This window comes from Halichoerus grypus, chromosome 4, assembly GCF_964656455.1.
Source record: "Halichoerus grypus chromosome 4, mHalGry1.hap1.1, whole genome shotgun sequence".
Classification (NCBI taxonomy): Eukaryota; Metazoa; Chordata; class Mammalia; order Carnivora; family Phocidae; genus Halichoerus; species Halichoerus grypus.
In genome coordinates, this window is record NC_135715.1 from 12,011,484 (window position 1) to 12,037,272 (window position 25,789).

Here is a 25,789-nt window from a genome sequence, read left to right on the forward strand (position 1 = left end):
GCGTGTGGCGCTCCAGCCCGGGTCCCAGGCAGGGCGCTCCATCCGGCTCCGCACGGCCGCTTCTTCCCAGCGGCTCTGTGCTCTCTCGGTGCCGCATAAAGTCCACCTTCCTGAAACCTCAGAGGCCCCGGGCGCACGGGGGGCGTGGTGCCGCCGAGCCCGCTCCCTGCCGCTGACCGTGGGGTCCCACTGTGCAGGCGCCGGTTTCGGGGACTTGGTCCCGCTCCAGCCCCGGATTGTGCGCCCTGTCGGCGGCGGGCGCGGCCCTCACCTCGGGTCTTCGGACTTGCGGCCCGGGGAAGCAGTGGGGTCGGAGCGGAGGCGCCCCCACCTGTCCGGTAGCCCGCGTCCTGCCACCTCGCTCCGGCGCCTAGCAGCGTCGGCCGGGCCGACCTGCCGGGCCCCCCGTCCCGCCGCGCCGGCCCCTCCTCCGCCCGCCCCGCCCCGCCCCGCGCCGCGCCGGACACCCCGCCCCGAGGAGGCGGCCCGGCGAGCGGCTGCCGAGGGACGCTGGTGGCATGGGGGTGCCGCCGCCGCCACACTCACGGTCGCCCCTAGCGAGCCCGGGCGCTGCTCTGAGTGCGGGGGACCGCGGACGCCTCGCGGGGCGCCTCGGGGCGTGACACGGTGCGGAGGGCGCGGCCCGAGTTGCGCCGCTAGGACGCGCGGCGGGCGGCAGGGGGAGCGGGCGGGCGGCGGCGCCGGGAGCTGCGGGCGGGCCAGGCCGGGCGCCCAGGGCGCACCTGGCGGCGGCGCGGCGGGGCCGGACCGCGGGAGCAGGCGCCGCGGCGGCAGTGACGGCGAGGATGTCGCAGCCGCCGCTGCTCCCTGCCTCGGCGGAGACTCGGAAGTTCACCCGGGCGCTGAGTAAGCCGGGCACGGCGGCCGAGCTGCGGCAGAGCGTGTCGGAGGTGGTGCGCGGCTCCGTGCTTCTGGTGAGTGCGGGACGACGGACGGTGGGAGGCAGGCGGGCGGGCGGCCACCTCCTCCTCTACGCTCCTCTAAGTCGATCGGGCCCAGGCCGGGCTGCACGACTCTGCTGGGTCTGCAGGATTAAGAGGTGGTGGATGCGGGACAGGAGAGAAGGGACGATCCTGGAGGGCAGCAACTTCCATATCCCCACCCCGAGTCTGGGGGTCCTCTCCCCACTGTTGCCCCTTCCCTCCTGGGAAATTTCCTGGAAGTGAGATCGTCATCTCCCTCAACTACCCTCCCTCCCCCCCCCCCCCCAGTTTACCTTCCCCTGCCAATTGGGGCTTTACACTCCTTTGCCCCCATTCCTCCCGCAGTCCCCTGCCCTTCCGGTATTCTGGAGGGTCTTGGCACCTGTGGCCTGGAGAGCTGCACCGGAGTGGAGGTGGGGGCTTCTTTTTCCAGTCGGTAACCCAGGGTAAGAGGTGGCCCTGCGCACCCTTTGGGTGGGCTGAGCTCCAGAAGGGAAGCGGTCCCGCCCCCTCCCCTTAAACTGGCTTCCTGAGGTTTGGCCTCCTCTTACGCAGGGTTAGGGGGCGTGATAGCAACCCTTGGTAATTTCAGCATTTGTGCAAATTACTACGAAGTTTGGGGATTTGAAGCAAGTGAAGCAAGCAGTCCCAAGATTAATCTGGTCGTAGCAGAACATCTTTAAGAATGGGCCCCTGGGTGTAGGAAGATGAAGTTTTAAATCGACTTTTCCATAGCCAGGGCTCGTCCTGCTATATTTGGAAACACAGTAAGTCCAGATCACTTGGAAGGTGCGGGAGAGGAGCGACTTTTGACGGCAGCATGTTCTCCCAGGCAGCTGGAAACTTTTGCTCCTCCTTGCATTGTTGTTGGCATTTGTTTTCTGGAAAGGGGCTTGTTTGTGGGCGGGTGATTTGTGGTGTTTGTTGGAACGGTGCAAGAAGATGGGCCTTGGAAGTGATTCTCTGTGCTTTGTGGTGCTGTGTGTGGGGTATTGTCCCGTTGAGTGCGGGGGCCCTTAACACAGGAGCCGGCGCATCTTTCTGGTGGCAGGTAGATGCCCTTCCTGAGCAGACACAGGATGACATGAATGATGTTTGTGGAGATTGGAGATGAAGCTTTGCTAATTTCCATATCCAGCTTGCTTAGTTTGATTTTTCTCACAGTTGACAGCTCTGCCAACTCACCCCAGATTCCTCAAACTCCAGTCAGTCTGCCAGTAATAAACAGGGATTTTATTTTTTCTTTTCTATTGAACTTGATCAGTTGATGGTAAGAGTAGAGCAGAGTCGGGAATAGACCAGAACCTGGCTTCTCCTCCAAAACCGAAACTGACTTCTCTTCCTTTAGTCTAAGGGAGGACTCCCTGCATCTTCTTGACTTTTGCCATTGTGCGTATGTTAAGGATAAAGCCTGCAACATCTTTGGCATTTTTTCTGTTCTCACCTGAAATTTAGTTCTTTTAACTGGGGGCTACTGTCCTCATCAGGGATTTGAGGCAAAAGAAGAGTAAGTAAAACATGACTATGCCATGATTTCCAAAGTTCTGGCAGACCTGAACTGAAGAGGAGGTACTGGTTTAATAACCATTAGGTTGAGCACAGAAGTTCCAAAATAGGCCCAACAGTGCAACAGCTGTAATGGGCAACATTCCTTGAGTACCTGCCCTTCCTATTGGAGGGTGGCCTACTGATAGTGACCTGGTAGTGTCCATTCCCATGTATGACACACTTCCGTGTTACCTCATGACACTAATAGTACATCTGTTTTTCTTAGACGCCCTCCCATGAACAGTCAGATGCCTGGCTGGTGTCTCAGCTCTTAGTGCTGTCTATCAGTGGTCACTGTCTGATGAAACAAACAAAAAAATTGTAGGAAAGCAGGTGTCATCACTGGGGCGTTTGAGGGGCTCCCTGGCTGAGTGGGAAGTGTGTTGCAATGGTTCTGCGTTGCAGAAGGAGGAATTTGAGATAGCATACATATACTAAAAATTACCCATAAGCCTCACTCCCTTCACCTCCTGCCAGGTGCTCTGCCACCACCTGCTTCTTCTTGCTGCTCCCTAGTGTCCGTCAGGAAGCCACAGCAGGTGCACCTGCCACCTAAGTTCTGGTTTGGCTTTATTCTAGGAGGATATAGGGAGGTCCCCCTGGTCCTTGCAGGAGGCTGAACAGCAACCAAGCCAGGGTTTGGAATCCCTTTGGTCTACTGATCCATGTTTGGATGGAAGTATTGCTCTGCTCTTTGATGACTTGGGTCAGCGCTAATACAATGCCTACAGCATAGTAAACACTCAATAAATACTCTTAACTACCTGACCAATTAAGCAATTTTGCAGATGGACTAAAATTAAAAATGAATAGGGTATGGACTTAACTGGCTCTTGCCATGCTTCTAACATTGGTGAGTGGCTGGTAGTGAGATCAGAAACAACAAAATTAGATAGTTCAGTGGGTGATAAAAGCTGCCACTTAACAAACTTTAAAAGTGAGACATGCTCATAAATTTTTCATTGTTTGATAGCTTCATTTTTCATAGGCTCAGGTTTGTGGGCCTTTAAAAATGATTTTGTATTAATTTGAAGAGCTTGAAAATAAACATACAAAAAAGTGGAGAGAATAGTATAATGAGCCCTCGTAATCCATCACATAGATTCAGTAATTATCAAGATTTTACCCAACTTTGTTTTAAGTGTCCAGTGTGTGTGTGTGTGTGTGTGTGTGTGTGTGTGTGTGTGAGAAAGAGAGAGAGGGATTGTGAATTCCAGGCCTCTTGTCCTTTCACTCCATATACCTAGTGTGTGTTGTTAAAAATAGGGATATTTTGTACAGAAGTATAATGCCATTATGATAAAATTAACAAATAATCTGTTGATATACTCTTTAGGTTTCCCAGATTGCTTAAAAAACATCTTTGATAGGTAGTTTGTTCTAATCAGAAATTAAACAAGGTTTGCAGAACCTTTTGAATGTGGTTCACACTTTGGTGAGGCTTAGAATTATTTGTAATAGAGAAGACCCTCTCTGAGGTCAGGAGTCCTGGGTTTTAATCCTAGAGATTTAGTAGGTTAGACTATGGGCTCTGGAGTCAGAGCACATGGATTATAAGTCAAGCTCTGCCCCTTATCCACTGGGCAGTCTTAGGCACATAACTTAGCCTTGCTGTGCCTCAGTTTCCTCATCTGTGGGACTGGAGATAATTCTGTACTTATTTTTTTAGGGTTGGTTGGGAGGATTAAATGAGTAATATAGATAAAACTCTTTGACAGCCTGGCATATATTCTACCAGCTACTCAAGTCATGCTGGGCTGTCGCTTAACTTCTCTGAACTTCAAAGTTCTATTATATGTGTGTGTGTGTGTGTGTGTATATATTAAGATTTATTTATTTATTTTAGAGAGTGTGCAAATAGGGGGCGGGGCAGAGGGAAAGAAGAGAGAGAGAGAAGCAGACTCCCCACTGAACGCGGAGGAGCCTAACATGGGGCTTGATCTCACGATCCTGAGATCATGACCTGAGTCGAAATCAAGAGTCAGATGCTTAACCAGCTGAGCCACCCTGGCACCCCAGAGCTCTATTATATTAAATGAGGGGCTCTACTAGATTGTTCCCAGAGTCCCTTTCCTTATCAGCATGCTTGAATTCTAAGATGCTTTTATGAGTAGTAAAGATACTGCTACTAATATTCTTGACTGTAGGACAGGATATTTATGATTTGGGGTAATGAAAGAAGAATCCCCACATTTCCAGAATTAGCTTTCCATGATTTAGAATAGTCAGGAGGGCAGCACGTTCAAAATATATGCAAGCTCAGAAGAAAAACTTCCCTGAGCAGGGTAGAGTTGTGATTGCTTTTGGAGCTCCCAAAGCATTTTACCTTGGGTCTTTCAGATTTATTAAAGATAGCATCATAATGGCCTAGATCTAACAGAGTATGCCACCCAAGGCCTAAAAATATCATTTCTCTAAAAGATTTGTGTAAATATTATGACACAGGCCTTTGCATGGGTTTGCCAGCTGTATGCACTTGGGTACTGATGCCTAAGTCACCTAGCTTCCAACTTCCTTACTGATCTTCTCTTAGTATGTTCAGCTTCAAAGTCTCCTTCCATGTTCCTTGGAGATCCAGCAGTATGAAATGAAATGAAACCAAGTTGGGTTACTCAGTTTCCCTTTGTGTTACTGGAGGGGAATGGACAGAAGGTATGGGATGATATTCTCCTGGAGTACATGCTTGGGGCCTTCTCACCCTCCTAGGTCAGTCAATTCAAGGTTCCAGTATTATCTGAGGTAGTGTGAGACCTGAGTGGTGGTGTTCTTTGAAATCCTCGGGTAAGGTAAAACCTCATTTTGGCTGTAATTTTAAATCAGGTATGTTAGTAAATCGACAACTGAGCTGGCCTGAGCATCACCTCACTGTCTTTCTCCACCCTCTGGTGGAGGCCCAACAAACAGAAATGTCCCACAACACAGGAAGTAGGGTGGAGGCCCATCTCCAAGTAGATAATCAATAACAGGTTCTATTTCTTTGGTTTCTAGTCCATTTGAATATTAGGAGACAGGAGGGCATTAGTAATGCCTTGAATTTGAAAAGGGAGGGAGGGAATTGTGAAATCTTTATCCACATGGATTGAGGGCCTTCTCTGTGCTAGGACTCTTTGCTGGGTGCTGAGGATGAGCAAGCCTTTGCCTTGAGGGTTTATGATCTAAACAGGTGGACAGGTGAGTAGTTTTCAAAAAGGTGGGTCACAATACAAAGGAGAACATTTAAAGGGTCAAATGGCTGGCTCCACGCATAGAGAAAGATGAAATGACAGAGAACTGGTGTACTTGGGAAAGTGTTACGAAGAACTGAATTGGATCTGGAAGATGCAGAGATGAGGGGGACTTTTTTTTTTTTTTTTTTCCGGAAAAGAATGAGAGATTGAACTAATGCTTAGAATGCCCCGGTAAGCCAAGAAGGAGCAGAACAGCTTGGGCAAAGACGGATAAGTTTTAGGAGGAAGGGAAAGAAGTTTTGAGAGGTACATTTGTTAATTTTGGGAACAATTTCAATGAGTGGCTGAGAGTACATCACAAAATAATTTTTTTTCTTGTCTTTTTTTTTTTGAGAGGGAGAGAGAAAGAGAGGGAGAGACTCTTCAGCAGGCTCTACGCCTAGTGAGAAGCCCGACTCGGGGCTTGATCTCACAACCCCGAGATCATGACCTGAGCCAAATTCAAGAGTCAGATACTTAACTGACTGAGCCACCCAGGCACCCCTGCCTTGTCTCTTTGAAACCTATTTTAGGAAAGAGGTTCATAGCAGTCTACGAATATATGCTTCTTAGAGACATCTTCTCCTGAGGGTAATCTTGGGGGTAAATAATATGATGCGTTTGTGTCATGCAGGCCCAGCGACAGGGAGAAAGGTCTGTGGCATGAAAAGAAAACCCCAAAATAGGCCTCAGTGTGTAAACATTTAGGCTATCATGGGAGGAGTAGTCCAACATGGGGGGTGCACACCATTCAGTAAATGCTGCTGCAGAAAACCAGTGTTGGATCCCACCTTTTATACTAAAATAAATTATAACTAAATATAAGAGCTGCATGTGAAATAAATAAAAAGAGTGGGAGTGAATAATCATTTAAGGGTGGAAAGGGATTTTTAAAGTATTAAAGGGAAAAACCAGTTTGATCGGGGCTTAGGAAGGGAGCTGTGACTTTGCCACTGGTGAGCTGAGGCCTTGGAGTAGGTTACTTCACTGAAGCCTCAGTTTGCTCATCTGAGAGTTGGGATTATTAGATATTATTATCTTAGAGAGTTTTTAAAATAAAGATTAAATAGAAGAATGTATTTAAATCACTTAATAGTTTTTAGCAAATGTAAGGTCCTGATTATGTTAATAAAGGAAAAGATTGGTTATCTTGACTAAGTATATCTGGATCCAGGATTTATTGAGCACTTACTGTGTCCTAGGACATGTGTTGGGCTTCATACATGGGACAATAAGTCACCACAAGATGACACAGCTGTAAGTGGAGGGTCTGGGTCTTGAACCTGGGCATTGTGGCTTCAGACCACGCGTTCCTCACCATTCTGCTGATTGCCGTCCTATGTAAACACTCAAACCTCTGTTCTGTGTTTAACAAGTAGTACCATAAATTTAAAAGTCAGTAAACTTAGAAACACTAAGCACTCTATTAATCTATATTCATCTCAGTCACAGTATTAAGTTTTTAAAAATCTGTTGAGAGTTCTTACTAATCAATTCCAAAAAGAAAAACACTCCAGTGGAAAAATGGGAAAGGACAATAGGCAATTTCTCAAAGAAAGGAGTATAATTAGCCAAAAAGAGTAGACCAAAATGTTCAACCTTGCTAATAACTAAGAAACACTAATTAAAACAAGATGCCATTTTTGCCTGATAAATTTGCAAATTTGCAAAGATAGAAAAGGTATTTGCAAGGATGGGTGAACCTATTTGCACTCCCGTTTGTAGGACTACCCATGTCACAACTCCAGGGACTCCATTTGCATGGCATTTAATGAGAATTGTGTCTCCTGGATTTTATGACATGATGAATGGTATAATCCTTTTGCAGTTGGGCTACATATCAAAAACTTTAACACGCTCCCATTTTTTGGTCCAGTGCTTGTAACTGTGGGAATTTCTCCTGAGGATTAACCTGAAATGTGCGTTGGTTCAGTGTCTGAAGTCAAATTGCTGACCATTCAGGGCAGAAAATGTAAAATACTGACCAACTGCAAACTATCTAAAGGTCTTGACAGTAGTCTAAATAAATTGTGGAATGTGGAGTATTTATGATGCCATTATGTTTTGTTTTAGAAGAGTAATGATGAGAAAATTCTTCCATTGCATTGCTGGAAGGCAGGGGGCTTGTGGTTAAGTTCAGAAGCCTGGGCCTTGCTGTTTGGGTTCTGGTACCTCTTTGCTAGTAACCACTGTGTGACCTTGGATTGTGCCCCTGCAGCCTGACTTCTGGCCGTGGTGTGGGTGGCCTCTCAGTCCTCACCCCTTCAGCTTGTTGGTGTGTAGCATTTCATGCCGGTCAGCCCCCCTGCCTTCCCTTTCTCTGCTCCTCCTCCATGCTCCATTCTTCACTCTGTCCCCTTGCTACCTCACCACCCAGGGGCATTCCTGAAGGGTCCTTTCTCCACCACTGGCTTGTGGAATTTAATCTCTTCCCTTCACTCTGAAGGGAGTGCTACACCTTCACTGTGATTTCTGAATATTTACCTCAGTTTCCCCAGCCTAGACCTGCCTGTCCACTAACCTGCCTCACCATGTGCACTTGGCTGTCCTGCCAGTCCCTTAATATTCATCATCTATGAAACATAAATTGCCACTTTTCATCCCAAACTAGCCATCCTTTTTGTGTTCCTTTCTTTAGCAATAGGCATCATTGTCATGGCCACCAACTTTGAAATCTCTCATTCCTCCTTCGTCTCTTCTGGTCTCCTTTTGCTTTCCTCATTCCGTCATCACTGCATCCATTATGTTCTATTTCTGCTTCAGTCATTGTGGGCTGATGACTCCCAAAACCTCCGTGGCTCAGAAAGGTTTATGTCCTCCCAACGCTGCCTCTCTGTGGAGGATGGCTGGGGTCATGTTACCCATATCCTGGGACCTGGGTTGATGGGACAGCCACCATCTTGATTGTGGTGTGTCCTTGTGGGGGGCAAGAGTGTGGGGACTTATGGTTCTACCCAGTCACGTTTGCTTCCATTCCGTTGACTAAAGGCCACACCTAGCTCCAAGGGCAGAGAAGTACAGGCTTACCTCTATGCCTGGAAGGAGAGCTAAAATCTTTGGTGAGCCATGAGCTGCACTCATGACTACAAACCTGTCATCCCCTTCCCTCTGTCTCCTGCCCTTATGTTGGTCCCTGCCACAGTCCCTCCTGTCTGGTCTCTTTGCTGCCTTTCTTACCCTATCCTTAAGGCTTTTATTCTGAAAACTTAACCTACCATTGTTTCCACTGCCCTTGGAATAGGAACTTCTTCCCTTGGACTGTAAGGTGCTCTCCTTGTCATGCTCCACTCTGCTGTTGCTCACTGGCTAGGCTTTAATGTTCTCTGGATGCCAGGCTCTCTCGTACCCCAGGACGTTGGCAGAAGCTCTTACCTCTGCCTGGGATAATCATCACCTCTTGCCTCCTTCCTCATCTGCCAGGCCACTCCCTTAGGTCTTTGGAACTGTACTTACATGCCCTTGCCTCACAGAGGCCTTGCCTATACACCCAAACTGAAACAGGCCCTGCCTGTTCTTTTCCTCTGTTTCGCTTAGCACAATTTATACCTTTATTTGTGTGTACATTTATTTAGTGTCTGTTTCCCTCGCTGAACCGTTTGTTCACCACCGTTTCTCCAGTGCTTGGCATATAGCAGTGGTTTGATGAATATTTTATGGGTGAATGAATGACTCCTGAAGACTACATCTTACGGTTTCAGTTTTTCATCCTTTTTTGATTCCCCATTGCCCTGAATTTCTCTCCCCTGTACCCGTTTCTATTTATTTCATTCTAGCCCAGCTCCCTCTGCCCAATTAGTTTTCCTAACCCTCAATTCCATTATGTCATTAATTTCTCATTGCCACCTGATAATTTGGTGATATTCGTGCAGGGAAGAATGTATCACCTTGGGGCTGGCCCTGTGTTTGTTTTAGTTTAGCAAAAGCTGGTCAGGTTGTCAGTAAATCTGTATGATCTTTGCATAGTTTTTGAAAGCAGCCACACATTTTGGCTCAAGTAATATTCATCTCCTTTTTTAGGACCATTTGTTTTCACCAACTCTTTAGAGCTTCAGTGTGTAAAATGACACACTAGTCTAATTCTTGTGTTAGGTATTTAGTAACTAACTCCTCTGAAAACGAGATGAAATAAAACAGAAATACAAACAGTAGAAACCACTGGAAGTGCATTCCATTCAATTGAATTGTGAGTTTTGCAAACCATCAAGAAGTACATGGGTGGTGAAGTTGTTTATCTCTGTCACTTCTTCTCTAGGACTCCAGGAGTCCTGATCAGTGAATAGATAGCAAGGAGACCTACTATCTGATCGGAACTCTGTAATGCCAAATGGTGTGTTTGAATCTCCTGGCTCCCTTTCTTTGAATTTGGCAGGGATAAATACAATTAAGATAGTGCTTGGGTGTGTCTACTTCAGGAGGCTGGCTGGGTCCGTGCTTGTGTTGGAAACATGCCCATTTATTTATTCCATTTATTTATTATAGATTAACATTTATTGAATGTTAACTAGATTCTCTGAAAGTAAATCTAGAAGCAGATATCTATGAACTGCCTAGGGTCTCCACTGACCTCTTTATTCTTAAGTTCATTCTGAAACTTTTATGTTCTTTTATGTATTTTCATACATTTTTTTTTTTAAAGATTTTATTTATTTATTTGACAGAGAGAGAGACAGCGAGAGAGGGAACACAAGCAGGGGGAGTGGGAAAGGGAGAAGCAGGCTTCCCACCAAGCAGGGAGCCCGACGCGGGGCTCGATCCCAGGACCCTGAGATCATGACCTGAGCCGAAGGCAGTCGCTTAACCAACTGAGCCACCCAGGCGCCCCATACATTTTTTTTTTTTTTTTAAGATTTATTTATTTGAGAGAGAGAAAGAAAGTGGGGGGAGGGGCAGAGGGAGAGAATCTCAGGCAGACTCCCTGCTGAGCATGGAGCCCTATTCGGGGCTTGATCCCAGGACCCTGAGATCATGACCTGAGCTGAAACCAAGAGTGAGACACTTAACCGACTGCGCGACCCAGCCGCCCCTTCATACATTTTGTCTTAACAGAAAGTACATGTTCTGTTGTGTGGATATAGTAATGTTCTATGGAAAGATATTTACTGTGCTAAGTTAAAAAAGAGATTATAGGGCGCCTGGGTGGCTCAGTTGGTTAAGCGACTGCCTTCGGCTCAGGTCATGATCCTGGAGTCTCCGGATCAAGTCCCGCATCGGGCTCCCTGCTCGGCAGGGAGTCTGCTTCTCCCTCAGACCCTCCCCCCTCTCATATGCTCTCTCTCTCATAAATAAATAAAATCTTTAAAAAAAAAAAAAAAAAAAAAGATTATAAACAGTATATACAGAATGATTCACTTTGAAAAAAGTATAAGCGGTATTTTGTTCATGAAAAGGTTTTATGATCTTATAGATGCTATAATAAATCATTCTCTTTTGTTTCAGGAATATGTTAAATATCAGATCTTTAGTTCCTGAATTCTAGAACATAAGAAAAGATGGTGGTATAACCAAGTTTCTGGTGATAGGGGTATTATTCTTTCTAGGGATGGCAATGGGATATTATGGATAAGAACTTGGGTTCCGGGACATTCTTAGTCTGGAGCTCTGCTGAGAAGTTTTCACCCTGAGAATGGACATTATAATAGCACTTATCTTGTAGATCTCTGTGATGATTAAGTGAGCACATGCATATAAAGCACTTAGAATATGGCTTGGCACATAGTAAATACCCAGTAAGTACAAGCTTTTGTTATTTATGAGGGCAACCTGAAAGAATATCATATAACCCTTAAAAAAGTGCCACTTAGGGAGAATTTGTAACATGGAAAAATTACAGTTGGGTGAAAAATAAGTAAAATACGGAAATGCGTATGATCACAACTGGATAAGAAATAGCCTGTGTGTAAGAAAAATGTTGGAAGGAAATACATGAAGAGGTAGGCCTATGATTTGTTCTTTATATATTCTATTTCCTAATTGTTGTACTTTCATAAGTGAATAGTAATAATCTATCAAGAAAAAGAAAATAGTGAATAGGAGGAAAATTTTGGTGTTGCATAGAAGACATTCAAATTAGGACACTGAAAAATATACGTGTGTATCTTAGTGCTTCTGCGAGTGTGCATCTTGATGTAAAATGTGCTCCTGGTGAGGCATACATGTGCATCTTGGTAGCAAAAATATTGTTGATCAGTGTAAGATCCCTGCATTAAATGCTCGTAGAAGGAGGCCTGTGTGAAATAGTGAAACTTGCATTTGACAGTTTTATAAAATTCTTTGAAAAAACTGCTTTGCTTGAGCCTTTGGAAAATCCAGTCAGACAGGGATATATTTTTATTTCTGTTTTTTTTTTGGTTGAGGAAACTGAAGACCGGGAAATCAAATGACTCACTCAAGGTCATCTGGCTAATACTTAGTTTTTCCTGAAAAGATGGCAGGGATTGTCTAAATGATGTAATTTTAAAATTTGAGTTTCTTGGAAACTTTTTTTAAAAAACTAAAATTATTTTTTAAGTAATCTCTATGCCCAATGTGGAACTTGAACTCATGACCCCAAGATCAAGAGTTGCATGTTCCACTGACTGAGCTAGCCAGGCGCCCAGAGTTTCTTGGAAAACTTTTAAATTGTTAACTTGAATCATTAAACACCTTCATGGAAAGTCCCATAAATTCTCTGGGTTGATAGAAATTTGTGACGTGGAAATGAAATCATACTGTTTTGGAGGTGAAAGTTAACCTAAGGGTTATCTGGTACAGCTTCCTAATTTTATAGATGAAGAAGATTAAGATCTACTGTGGTTAATCGATTTGTCTGTGGTCATTCAACTAGTTAGTATTATAGACAAGAATAAAATTGAGTTTACTGACTCCTGGCCCAATGTACTTTCCACTGACCACAGGAAATAATTGAGTTTATTCTGTTTACACTTGCATTTCATTGAGTATCTTCACAGACCATGGTAATCAGATAATATCAGAATATGATACATCCATTTGCACCATGGATCTCCTGCTTCTATATTTCATTAGTCAGGCCAGTTGGTAGGTAAAATTGACATTCGTTTTTCTACAAGCCAAGAATGGAATTCTACATTTCTGTTTAAGGAGTTAGGAGGAAAGAGAGAAGGAATTAAAAAGTAAGAATTATAAGATTAATCTAAAAAAGATCTCAATAGAAACTTATTGAGGAATTAAGAATTAATTTAGTAAAATAATGTTATTTAAGGGATGGAAAAATCATGGTTTTATGTATACTTTGGTTAAAATAATTATGTGGCTTGAGAAAAACCTTTCCCGGGCCTATTAACCTAAAATTCTTTACTGTAGAATAAGCTCTGTTAATCTAGGTCATTTTGCCTTTCAGGCTGCATTGCCTTAGCTAAAATAAATATTAAGCTATAAATGGCATTTTGGTTCAAATTGTATTATTACAGAAAAAGGTACATTTCTGAAATTGTTCAGTGAATTTATTTAATCTGTCATCCTAATATATTGCTGTTTTCTTAAGTAGAAAGCAGAGTTCCTATGGTGATAGCAGAGGTGCCATAATATTTATAGTATATTAGACTCATTTATAAACTATTATACTAGATAGAATTTGCAGGGTATTTAATCTTTTAGGTTAACTTTTTTTCTTCCCAGGCTTTTAATATGTTCATTTAGCCATATTAATTTTCTTTATTCTTTTAAGAAAAACTTCTGAGAGAATATTATTTTTTTTCCTAGAAGATCAGTTATAACTGCTGTTATATGATTTTTTTTTTTTTTTGAAACTGAAGAATGTGTGTGCTTTACTGTCTTCTTTGGAGGTGATTTTGTGAAAAACCAATTAAGGTATCAAGTTTTTATTTTATTTTTTTTTTTAAAGATTTTAAAATTTTTTATTAGAGAGAGAGAGAGAGTACAAGCAGGGGGAGCAGCAGGCAGAGGGAGAGGGAGAAGCAGGCTCCCTGCTGAGCAGGGAGCCCGATGTGGGACTCCATCCCAGGACTCTGGGATCATGACCCGAGCCGAAGGCAGACGCTTAACAGTCTGAGCCACCCAGGCGCCCCAATGTATCAAGTTTTTAAAGGAACATAAAACTTAAAACCACTTAAAATTGAGAGGGGCAAAGATTGCTGACACAGTGTTAGTTAATATATCAGGCAGACTTTAGTAAACACATTGGTGTTGAGATTTCCATAACGTCTAAGAGGTGGTGTGAGAGAAGCGGGATGACCAGTAGCAGATGATGGATGGTTTCTTGAACTAAGGACAGTCACATTTTATAAATCACATATCATGGTCTGGAGTTTCCAAGCTGGAGAGGAAGAATGAAGATTATGGGCTCTGGATATCCCACAGGTTGGGGGGTGAGGATAGGCTCCTTTGGTGGACATTATGGGGAGCTCCATCTGAGGAAGGGAATTTCAGAATAGCTCCTGGAATTTGAGAGAATTACAGATGTCTTTTTCCATGGCTTCAGCTGTTAGAAATTGTCAAAAAGAAGCTCAGCTTCTGTCGTTTACAATATGGAGTCTTGGTGTCTTGGATGGACACTCGGAAAGAAGCTTCAAACCAGCCCTACTCCATAACTTCCCAGCATAGTCCAGTGAACATTATACTTCTTGTCTGGAGAACTGGGTTCTCTGCCTGTGACACTCTTTGGTGTCCTGGCCTAGGGCCTGCGTGGTGTCACCTGTACAGTAGGGGAGGCACTAACCAGCCCAGCGTGGATTTAAGCTGCTTGTTTCTGACCAAATCCTTAGGTTTGGAGCTTGGCCTGGTGCAGCCCTGGAGCTCATTTCCATCAGCAGTGACCTTTGGGAAGGAAGGGGCAGGGGCCTGATGGAGCCCAGTCTTTTCTGCGCCAGGCTTCCCTCTGATCTTCCACATTATCAGGCTAGGGCATCTTGCCCTAGAGCCTCCTGAGGATTCACTGTCCTCTTGTTTATCTTTTACTTAGGATCTTAGCAGATCTTGAGCCATTTTTGAGTTTGTAATGATGACATTAGCAGACAAAAATGCAGTGTTACTACACATTCTTTAAGCTCTTGTGCTTCACTGTTCAGTAGGTCCCCAGTTATTATCGGTTGCTCATTTATTCAATAAACACTAAAGGATAAACCTTTGATTAAAACACAGACTTTGGGACGCCTGGGTGGCGCAGTTGGTTAAGCATCTGCCTTCAGCTCATGTCATGATCCCAGGGTACTGGGATCGAGTTCCCCGTCAGACTCCTTGCTGAGCGGGCAGCCTGCTTCTCCCTCTGCCTGCTGCTCCCCCTGCTTGTGCTCTCTCTCTCTCTCTGACAAATAAATAAATAAAACCTTAAAAAAAAAAAAAAGACACAGACTTTGTCTTCAAGGAAGGTATAATCTAGAGGGAAAGAGGAGCATAGATGAGACCCAGGCAGCTTTTGGGTTGGTGTCCCCTTTGGGAGTCTCTTGGCTCTTCGGCATGCTGAAAGGAAGAAGGAAGGTTGTGATCAGTGCAGATCAAGTTTATGGGAAGGTGCTGAGACTGAAGTCAGCTTTGTGGGGAATAGAAACATACTGCGGACTTCTACATCTATTACTGTGCTTTCATGAGACCCAGGAAACTTGAAGCTTGATGCACATGTTCATGGCAGGCGTGGGGAGAGAATGTTTTTCTCATGAAGCTGTTGGGTAGGGATGGAGGAAACTCATATTGATGATAAGGGTGCAGTGCGAATTGGGGGTCAGGGCTCAGAGGAACAGGCTACAGAGGTGGGAGGGAAGGCTTTTTGTTTTTAGGGTAATGTAGCTGTTAATGTTCTAAGCCGTCCTACAATTAAGATTTTTAGCTATATACATGTGATTTACTTTGAAGCTAACTAAGGAAAACAGGGCATTTAAGAGAGTCATTTCTTTTGGCATCTAGAATGTGTCTCCTAGGTGCAAAGACCCCATATATGCAGGGATTTGAGTCTTGATTATGTCCTTACCTAACCCCACAAGTAACGTGAAATTTAATAACAGTATCATATTAGGCTTTTAAACTCACATTAAATAATAGGGTAGTATATTATCATAGTTTGTTTTCAGGTATGTAGTTGAGGGTGCAGGAACTGTAAAACCCCTCCCTCCTTTCTTCAGAACTGAAAATGAAACCAATTTTTGTGGAGCTCCAGATTAAAAATAATCTGAATTGATTGTGAGAAGCATGCATGAAAAGAAAATTCAGTTTTTTATGCAAAATCATCAGGGACTTTAGGCTCCATGGAACACAGATTTGCATGGCACTATTATCTGGCTTTTTACTGATTGTAAAAGGTACTGAATACTTAACATGGGGGTTTTTGGAAGCAAGGTGACATCCTGCTGATTGCAGTTATGCTGCAGTTGGGCTAATGATAGCATAACTGATATGGCACTAGTCACTGTTTCAAGTGCAAAGAAATATCTGTTCATGAAATACTAAAACTGGTTCTTACAATAAGGTGCATGTACTTGGTTTAGGCTTGATTTTTGTTTAGTGTTAATTAATTGATTTTTTTGTTTCCTGCCATTAAGGACATGTGTGGATCATGTTAATAATCCCCTGGGAAAAGAAATGAGCAAGTATTTGATTGACAGATAAATATGCATGCACATGTATATTATAGATGCTTCCACATCTATATTTCCACATGTATCTGAATAGATAGATTTTTAATTTCACATATGCACCAAATTAGTTGAAAACGTTTGTTGAGTCCCCCCATGTGCCAAGCACTGTGCTAGGTGCATTGGGGAACCAGGATGAGTAAGAGATCCTGTCTGTGGTGTCGACAGCCTAATAGGGGAGAGAAGATTGCAAAATAAGCTTTATGCACATTTAAATAGAAGATTGTATCATTGGAGAGTTGTAAGTAAAGCCTTAAAGAGTCCTCAGGAGTTTAGAGTACTTCCAGTCCAGGGAATCAGAAAAAGCTTAATGAAGGAGATGGCATTTTGAGCTGAAAGTAGATTTGAATTATTGTAGATAGAGGGGCCTGCATGAGTGAAGGCCCCTGGAGAGGAAATCATGGCGTGTACCTGGGGAGCAGTGCGTAGTTAAAACTGGTGAAATGTAGAGAGAGTTAGGGGTACGCAGATCTGGGTCATGTGGGATGTTTGGGGGAGGATGGACAAGGGCCAGGTTGTGGAGTGTTGACTTTATTCTTTGTTTTGGGTTTCAGAGCTAGAAGATGCCCAGATTAGAGATTTGCTGCAGGAATATGGTGACTGTGTGGTTGGAGCCTTGTGGGGCTGGGACATGGATGCGGGCAGAGACTTCTGCCGTAATTTAGACAAGAAGTAATGAGGAGGGCATAAAATAAAGAGGTGATGTGTAAGAAGTATTTTGGGATAAAGTAGATGGGTATTTGAACCTGAATAGATTAGGTTATTTATTTATTCAGTAAATATTTACCAGTAATCTTTTGCCCCACACCACGGTGAGCTTCATGTTTTCTGGCTAGGTGAGATCGAGAAGATGGAGGTATTAACTGTAGCCTTAGGTTTCAGCCTTGGGAGACCAGGAAGGTGGTGATGCAGAAATCTGAGAACACACCCCGTTTCGCAGGCCTTGAGGGGAGCGTAAATTTATCTGGTCTCCTGCTTTCAGATAAACCATTGCAGACAGATGAGAATCTCATCTCCCATTATAAACCACCACCAGAGAAAAGGATTAGCAGGGAGCTGTTAGTGGCCTTCATTTTTTAGAGAGTGTCTAGGATAGAGCAACAGCTTTAAAAACCATCTATCTAGCTAGTCTTCTTTAAAATACTCAGTCATGATCAGTGCATGCTTAACCGTGAGGCCCCCGTCAGCTATCTTCTCTGCCCCTGTCTGGAAGGCTGACATTCTGACTTCATGTCAGTTTTCTGGAATGACCTTTCCTTTCTCTCCTTTTAAGGGAAAAATTAAAGAAGCCTTTAAAAATGGTAGACTCAAACAATTATTTTGAGTCAAGATAGGTAGTTACTTTTATTAACTTTTTGTGCACATCTCTGTAGTTGTTTTAGGTCAGAGAAAATAAACATGACTGCTTTGTACAGCGAGGCCCCAGTTCAATTTTGGATGTGAGTTTCTCTAACATCTCCAAGTACAAACTAAGTCACTGCATGGATTGATAAATTATAGATGGAAAAGAGTTCTCAGTTTTCCTCTTCTTGGATTTCTTTCCTTTCTATGACCCTAGATCTCTCCTCTTTGAAATTCCATCTTCCTTTGATACCCAAATACTGTTATTGTTACCTGGTTATTAATCAATATGGTGACTGGCAATAATAATAACTGTTTTTTCACGTCTCTCTCTTTTACTGTTTTCCCATTCAGCTTCCCACTGTAGCCATCCCCTAGGAGAATGAGTAGCTGATGTTTTCTTCTGTCCACTTTCCACAGAGTTTATCTGCTACTCCTATTTCAGTGACTCATTCCCATGTCTTTATTTCCAGCCTTCACCAAGAGATTTGTGAGGGTCAGGAGGAAGCCCATTGGTGAAGGGATATGATAAAAGAAAAAGGAGCAGGATAAATGAGTATTTGCCCCAAATGGAAGATCTTCAGGTCTCAGTGGGAGGCTTCAGAGTAGAGAAGCATAGGAGGAAGGACAGATGTGAAGGTGTTGGACCTCCATTTCTTACTGTGAGGCAGCATGACTCAGTGTGAAATCCACGGACAGGGGTTTGTCTGTGAACTGTTTATAACTGACCCATAAGGAGATATATACAGAAAATGAGAATAAGGGTTTAGAAACGAATAATTTGCAGGCCGACTTTAAGTCTGTTCAATCCAAAAAAAATTTGGGACTTATATTTTCATGTCTTTGTTTTTTTATTTCATTTAGTAGTTGTTATTATTTTGTATTTTATAAAAGTACTAGTCCCAAATGGGTTGGGGGAGGAAGCAAACATTCACCACAGGTTGTTTGAGAAGGTCTGTTGTCGGTTTGTGGGGATGGTAGTTGGGGATGTTTTATTCGAAGTGCTTGGTTTGGGCAGTGGGAATGAGGGGTGCACAGGCTGGGATCAGATGGGTGCTCCTCTTAGCACCTGAAAAAAAGGGGGCCGAGTAAGACGGAGTCTTGTGACTTTGGGGACTTGTGGGGTGGAGGATGGTATTTGGGCACGGGGTGCCCACACTCATGTGAGGCCCAGCCCCAGCATTTGGTAGGAATGTGCACGTCGCCCTGCTGGCTAGGCCTTCTAGGCTGGGCAGGGGTTTCCTGCAGCCTGAGTAGGGGCTGTTGGACCAGGACCTGATTAGGTTTAGCTCATCTTTGGTGTGCTCTAAGTTTGCTTTTCATCCTATGTCTCTACCTTGACTCTGCCTAGACAGACATATTGCACAAGCCTTAATGTTGATTCTTCTCGAATGTTTCTGAACCTTTCTTTAAAATTCTTCTAACATGAAGAATGATTCCTTCTGTTGATAGTTTTCCTGGACCCCTTGTACTCTAAGCCATGCACCTCTCCGTAGGCCTTTGCCTAATGCTGTAACGTAACTGACAGTGGCTGTGTTTTTTCTTTCTGTGAAAGGTGGTGTCACGGTGGATACCCAGCACATATTAACACCAGCAAAGCAGATTTTTGGGATCCTGGGCTGGCAACTTTATAATTCTTTGTATCTTTTCCGCTTTGCTGGAAGCGACAGGATATTAAACCACTGAACTGGCGTGGTCCTCGGCTGCCTGCCAACGGAATATTTGGGGAAAGAATGGACCAGCTTTTGTTTCTTTTGCCTTCTGTGTAGCCTTGGGGTGGATTCTGAGGGGATGTTCCCCCCCCCCCCCCCAGAACTAACCCATTTGGTATTGAGAAAGCAGGAAAGCGAGTTTTCCTGTTACTAGCAGTGAACAAAAAGCAAGCAGCGGATAGAGATATCCTGTTGGAGAAGGCTTGGGGGAGTGAATGCAGACAAATGCACCTCATTCTTTCCGTGTCTTTAAGGAATATGAGGAGATGGGAAGGAAATCAGTCACTCTGCATGCCAAGTCAAATGGTTTTCTTTTTATTTACGGTGCTTAATAAGAAGGCTGTAAGTGTATGCTTTGTGGTTTAAAACCTTGTCAGATACAGAGATCTATAGCACATGATAGATTAGAAAAATGTAACAGTTTTTTTGTTGTTGTTGTTTGTTTCTCATGAGGTCATTCTAAGTTTCCCTGGAAGGGAGCAATGAACTGTAAAAGTAAATGTAAACTCTGTCCAAGTTTTATTTATTTTTAGGTTTAAAAATCACTTAAAAATGGCAAATTCTTGCTGAATTAGATTTATAAGAAGATGGCTTGTCATATGCTCTTAGGGAATCAGTCATTCGTTGGTTCTTTTTAAAAAGAACTTTTGTCTCTTATTGTAAGAGCAGTACATGTTTATTATAGGAAAATTAAAGAACACATATGGACGACTGAATGGTACAGGAATGGACTGGAAAGACTTGGAAATGGAAAATTAGAGCAGTGTGGTGAAGGAGAGAAGACCAAGGTTTTCTGGGAGCTGTGGGGGTGGAGACATGGTCAGGGAAGACCTTCCTGGAAACCCTCCTTGGGAGCTGTCTTGTCTGCATGCTTCACGTTCAGTAGTGACTTTTTACCTTTGGGGCTGGCCTGCTCTTCTGCCGTGGGTTTAGACCTGATCATTCCAAGTTTGTTTGGAGCTGGAAAACTGTGTAATGATCAGTTGAGAAGCTGGTCAACTCAGTGCATTTCATGTTTTGTCAGTCAAGGAGAAGGAGTGCTGGGCAAGAAGGATCTCTGAAGAGAGACAGATTTGTATCAGCGAGTGAGTGGTGGGGTGGGGAGGGGGAGAGAGAATATCTTTGAGAAACTTGGTTGTAAGAGAGAGAAAGAGAATATAAGAGAGAAGATGTAGAAGAATACAATAAATTTTTTTTTTGGGGGGGAGAGGAAATGTACAGTGGGTTCTGCTGTTTTTCATTGTCTTCTTGACCTTCCCTTTCCCTCCATGTCTTGTCATGTTGACAAATGCTTAGGTGTTCTATGGAATGAAGCTTCTTCCTTTATCTCAGTAAACATTTATAGAACAGCTGTCAGTAGGTCATATTTTTAGTCCATTTTAGCTTATCAGGATAGTGCCAGAAATCCTTATAAGGCATGGGATTAAGTTGTCTTGGGCTTTTTTTTTCATCTGTGAAAATATATTGACCATCAAATATACTAGCCATTTTATTATGAGTAATACAGGATCAACAGGTAAAATGGAAGGTATAGAGGCTTGGACTAGATTGTTGATTTGGGTAAATTGTAGAACAGATATTCATTGAATATTGTTACATAGTAGCCACTGGGCTAGAACTTGGAAAGGATTAGAAATTGGACAGACACAGCCCTTGATCTCACAGACCTTCCAGTCTGATTAGGACATGAATTGGTAATTAGACAGTTCCAATGGAGTGGGATAAGAACTCTGAAGAGACATGTGGGATGTCCTGTGATGATGTGGGAGAGGCATCTGTTCTGGACCAGACGGAGTGACATCTGAATGATAAGAAGAAATGAGCCAGATAAAGGGAGATATTTTATTCTATCCTTAGGGAAGAGTGTGCGCAAAGGCCTGGAGGCAAGAAAAAACATGGAATCATTCAGGAACTAAAAGCTGGTCAGTATGACCAAAGCCTATAGTCTCAGATGAGGGTGATGAGAGAGAGCTCTGCAGAGATAATCTGGGGCCCAACACAAAGGGCCTTCTAGGGCATGTGTGAGCTTAGGAATTCAGCAAAGATTCAGGACATAAGATCAATATAAAAAAATCAGTTGTGTTTGTCTACACTAGCAGTGAACAAACCAAAAATGAAATTAAGAAAACAATTCCATTTTATAATAGCATGAAAAATACTTAGAAACAAATTTAACAAAAAAAATTATAAGATTTGTCTACCAAAAAATTGTTAAAAGAAAGAATACTAGGTAAATGGAAAGACATCCAGTGTTGGGAGACTTAATATTGTTAAGGTGGCAATAGTCCCCAAATCTTTCTACAGATTTAACACAGTTTCTGTCAAAATCCTAGCATCCTTTTTTGCAGGTATTGACGAGCTGATCCTAAAATTCATATGGAAATGCAAGGAACCCAGAATAGTGAAAATAAAGAAGCACAAAGTCAGAGGACTTACACTTGCTGCTTTTCAAACTTCTGATAGAGCTACAGTAATCAAAATAGTATGATACTGGCATAGGATAGACATATATATCAATGGGCTAGAATTGAGAGTCCAGAAATAAATTCATACATTTATAGTCCAGTGATTTTTCAACAAGAGTGCCAAGACCATTCAAAGGAGAGAGAATAGTCTTTTCCACATATAGTGTTGGGACAACTGGATATCTGAATGCAAAAGAATGAAGGTGGGTCTTTCTATCATGCCATATGTAAAAACTAACTTATAATTGATCGTAGACTAAATGTAAGACCTACAGCTACAAAACTCTTTGAAAAAGAACATAGGTTGTAAATCTTCATGACCTTGGATTAGCTATTAATTTCTTGTATATGACACGAAAAGCACAAGCAACAAAAGAAAAAATAGATAAATTGGATATTATGAAAATGAAAACTTTTGTGTTTCAAAGGACACATTGAAGAAAAAGAAAAGATAACACACAGAATGAAAGAAAAGATTTTCAAGTCTTTTCTGATATCCCTTATCTGATAAGGGACTGGCAATCTAGAATGTACAAAGAACTCTTACAACTCAAAAGACAACTCAGTTAAAAAAAAAAGCAAAGAATCAAACATTTCCTTAAAGGAAATATACAAATGGATCTGATCAACAGTAGAAATCTGCTCAAGGAAATGTAATTCAAAACCACAGTGAGATACCACTTCACACACACTAGGATGGCTAAAACATGAAGACAGGCAATAAGACTCCTCTGATGGTGAGGATGTGGAGAGATTTGAGCCCTTCTGTATTGCTGGTGGGAATGTAAAATGGTGCAGTCACTTTGGAAAAGTGTTTGTGCTTTTTTTTTTTTGGAAGACCTTTTTGGCAGGTCTTCAAAATGCTAAATATAGAGTTACTCTGTGACCCAGCCGTTCCACTTGTAGGTATATAGCTAAGAGAATTGAGAACATATGTCCACACAAAAATTTTTACATGGATGTATTACTCAGGATTCTCCAGAGAAGCAGAACCAAAGGAGATTTTTTTTTTTTTTTAAGATTTTACTTATTTATTTGACAGAGAGAGAGAGAGAGAGCACATGCAAGCACAAGCAGGGGGAGCAGCAGAGGGAGAGGGAGAAGTAGGCTCCCCACAGAGCGGGGAGCCCGAAGTGGGGCTCAGTTCCAGGACCTTGAGATCATGAGCTGAGCCAAAGGCAGATGCTTAACTGACTGAGCCACTCAGGCGCCCCCAAAGGAGATTTATTATAAGGAATTGTCTCACACAATTTTGAAGGCTGAAAAGTCTCACATTCTGCCATTTGTAGGCTGGAGACCCAGGAAAGCCAGTGTATAATTCAGTCCAAGTCCAAAGGCCTGAGAACCAGGGGGAGCCAATAGTATAGATTCCAGTCTTCGTCTGAAGACCTGAGAACCAGGAGCACCGAGGGCAGAGGAAGATTGATGTCCCTGCTTAAGAAATCAGGCAGGAAGGACCAAATTCTTCCTTCCTTTGCCTTTTTGTCTTATTCAGGCCTTCAGCGAATTGGATGATGACCACCCACGTTGGGCAGGGTGAACTGCTTTATTGAGTCCACTGATTCAGATGCTAATTTTATCCAGAAACATTCTCACAGACACACCCAGACATAATATTTAGCCAAATATCTGGGCATCCGGTGATCTAGTCAATTTGACACATAAAATTAGATATCACAATGGATGTTCATAGTGGCGTGATGGATAATGGCCCCAAAATAGAGAACCCAAATGTCCATAACTGATGAATAGATACAGAAAATGTAGTATATTCATACAATGGAATGTTCTTTCGCCATAAAAAGAAGTGAAGTACTGATACATTCCCTCAACATAGATGAACCTTGAAAACATGCTAAGTGGAAGAAGCCAGACACAGAAGGCCACATATCGTTCGATTCCATTTTTTGGGAAATGTCCAGAATAGGTAAATCCACAGAGACAGAAAATAGTGGTTACCAGGGGCTGGGGAGAGGGGGAAAGGAGAGTGACTGCTAATGGGTATGGGTTATCTTTTTGGAATGAAGATTAGATTGTTGGGGTTGCACAACCCTGTGGTTATATTAGCATCACTGATTTGTACACTTTAAAGGAATTTTGTGGTATGTGAATTACATCTCACTATAACATAAAATAAAAATGGGGCGCCTGGGTGGCTCAGCCGTTAAGCGGCTGCCTTCGGCTCAGGTCATGATCCCAGGGTCCTGGGATCGAGTCCCACATCGGGCTCCCTGCTCCACGGGAAGCCTGCTCTCCCTCTCCCACTCCCGCTGCTTGTGTTCCTGCTCTCGCTATCTCTGTCTCTGTCAAATAAATAAATAAAATCTTAAAAAAAAAAAAAGTGAATGTTATCCTAAGGTTCGTTGGTAGTCCCTAAAGGATTTTAAACAGGGTGGTGGACATGGTTGGATCTGTGTTTTTGGAAGATGATTCTGAAAGAAGATGTTTTTGGAAGATGTGGAGAAGGTAGGGAAAGTGGCCTAAAAAGGGCAAGACCAGAGGCAGGGATCCCATTGAGAGGCTGTTAAAATCATGCATGTGAGAGACTGGTGGTTTAAACTACGGAAATGGCAGTGGGAGTGACAGGAGGTAGAAAGTTCAAAGTACAAAGCACAGTGGGGTTTGGTGATTGATGAGATGAGGAATTGAGGATGATGCCTATATGCTAAACTGAAGGTTGTGGGTGGAGGAGGGAGCAGGGTAGGCAAGAAGGGTGACCTCAGTGTGCTTACAGCCTGAGCCACTGAGATGTCCCTGGACCAGGCACATGGAGGCATCAAGTAGATAGTTGACACAGAACTTGGAAATCCAAATACTCAGGGTTCTTGTTAAAAATGCAGATTCTTGGGCTTCAGACAGATTGAGTCACAATCTCTGATCCTGGTGGACCTACCTAACATTTGAGGCTTCTTTGGATGGTACTTGGAAACTGGAAGAGTGGCAGTGATTCCCTAGGGAGAGGATATGGCAGAGATGAGAAGTGACCCCATCATCATGTATAGGCCAGTAGTGGAAGAGGAGACCTCACAGGTATCTGGACCTCTAGACCAGAGAGGTAAGAGGCGTCCAGGAGGCTGGGGGGTGTCAGGGAAGCCAAGGGAAGAGTGTTTCAAAGTGGGGAGGTGTCCCGGGGTGTCATAAGCTTCTGAAAGGTAAGGTAAGAGATGCAAAGTGTGCTTTGGGTTTAACAACAAAGTGGCCTTCGGGAAAGGCCATGGATGGTGGAGACATGTCTCCAGAGCAGGGCTGGTGTGGGGCTGTGACATGTGGCCCATGGGTCCTCCCAGGAGTGGAGCCCCTTGAGCTGCCACCCTGCATATTTCCCTTGGCTCTGCCCTGTTCCTCAGCCCTGATGAGGCACACTTAGTGCTTCCAGAGCCTCCACTGGGGAGAGTTTGGCCGGAGTGTGTGGGGCACCCTCTGTAAATGGCTTAGGCCTGCAGGGCCAGTGGAGCTGGGCGGGGGAGGGGAGATGAGCGGGGTCAGGGCTGGGGGTCCTGGAGCTGTTGACAAGAGCAGATGTCTTATCTGGTTCTTCACTTGGCTTAGCAGAGCCCAGTGCTCTGCTCCGTGGCCTGCACAGTAGTCCCTCTGTAAAGATACCAAGTACTTCTGTAGGTCTGAATTGGTATGGACAGGACAGATTTTTGAAGTTGGGGCCTTTCATATTTTTCTTGGTTTGCGGGTCATACACAGTTTTGAGAGAGATGATGTATAAATACTTGGGAGTGATAGCCACCCCCACCCCGGATTTTGGCACATTCTTTTGCCTTTTGAAATATCGTCTAATAAAAGTTACACAGTTCTCTTAGAGTTGTAAATCTGGTCTCAGCAGTTTTCAGTGTAATAAATGACTGTGTATTATCAGCATAGGAAAAATCAGTGTGAATGATAATAACTTCAAACTCAGTTAAATGCTTGTCAGTTAGTTTACTGTCTAAGTAGAGTGCCTGCCGATCTGTGAGTGTGTAG

The 25,789-nt window shown here is 43.5% G+C and overlaps 1 protein-coding gene across 4 annotated transcripts in view; it reads left to right on the forward strand.

Annotated features, from left to right (window-relative positions):
• The first annotated feature begins 705 nt into the window (after nt 1-705).
• Nucleotides 706-25,789, forward strand: part of DOCK9 (dedicator of cytokinesis 9) — a 327,271-nt gene continuing 302,187 nt past the window's right edge. For 2 of the 4 annotated variants that reach the window (XM_078070150.1, XM_078070157.1), the window contains exon 1: nt 706-935. In XM_078070150.1, the coding sequence (XP_077926276.1) occupies nt 807-935 (129 nt within the window). In that variant the 5' untranslated portion in view covers nt 706-806. The remainder of the gene's footprint in view (nt 936-25,789) is intronic. The other 2 variants (XR_013446892.1, XM_078070162.1) reach the window with 1 other exon arrangement.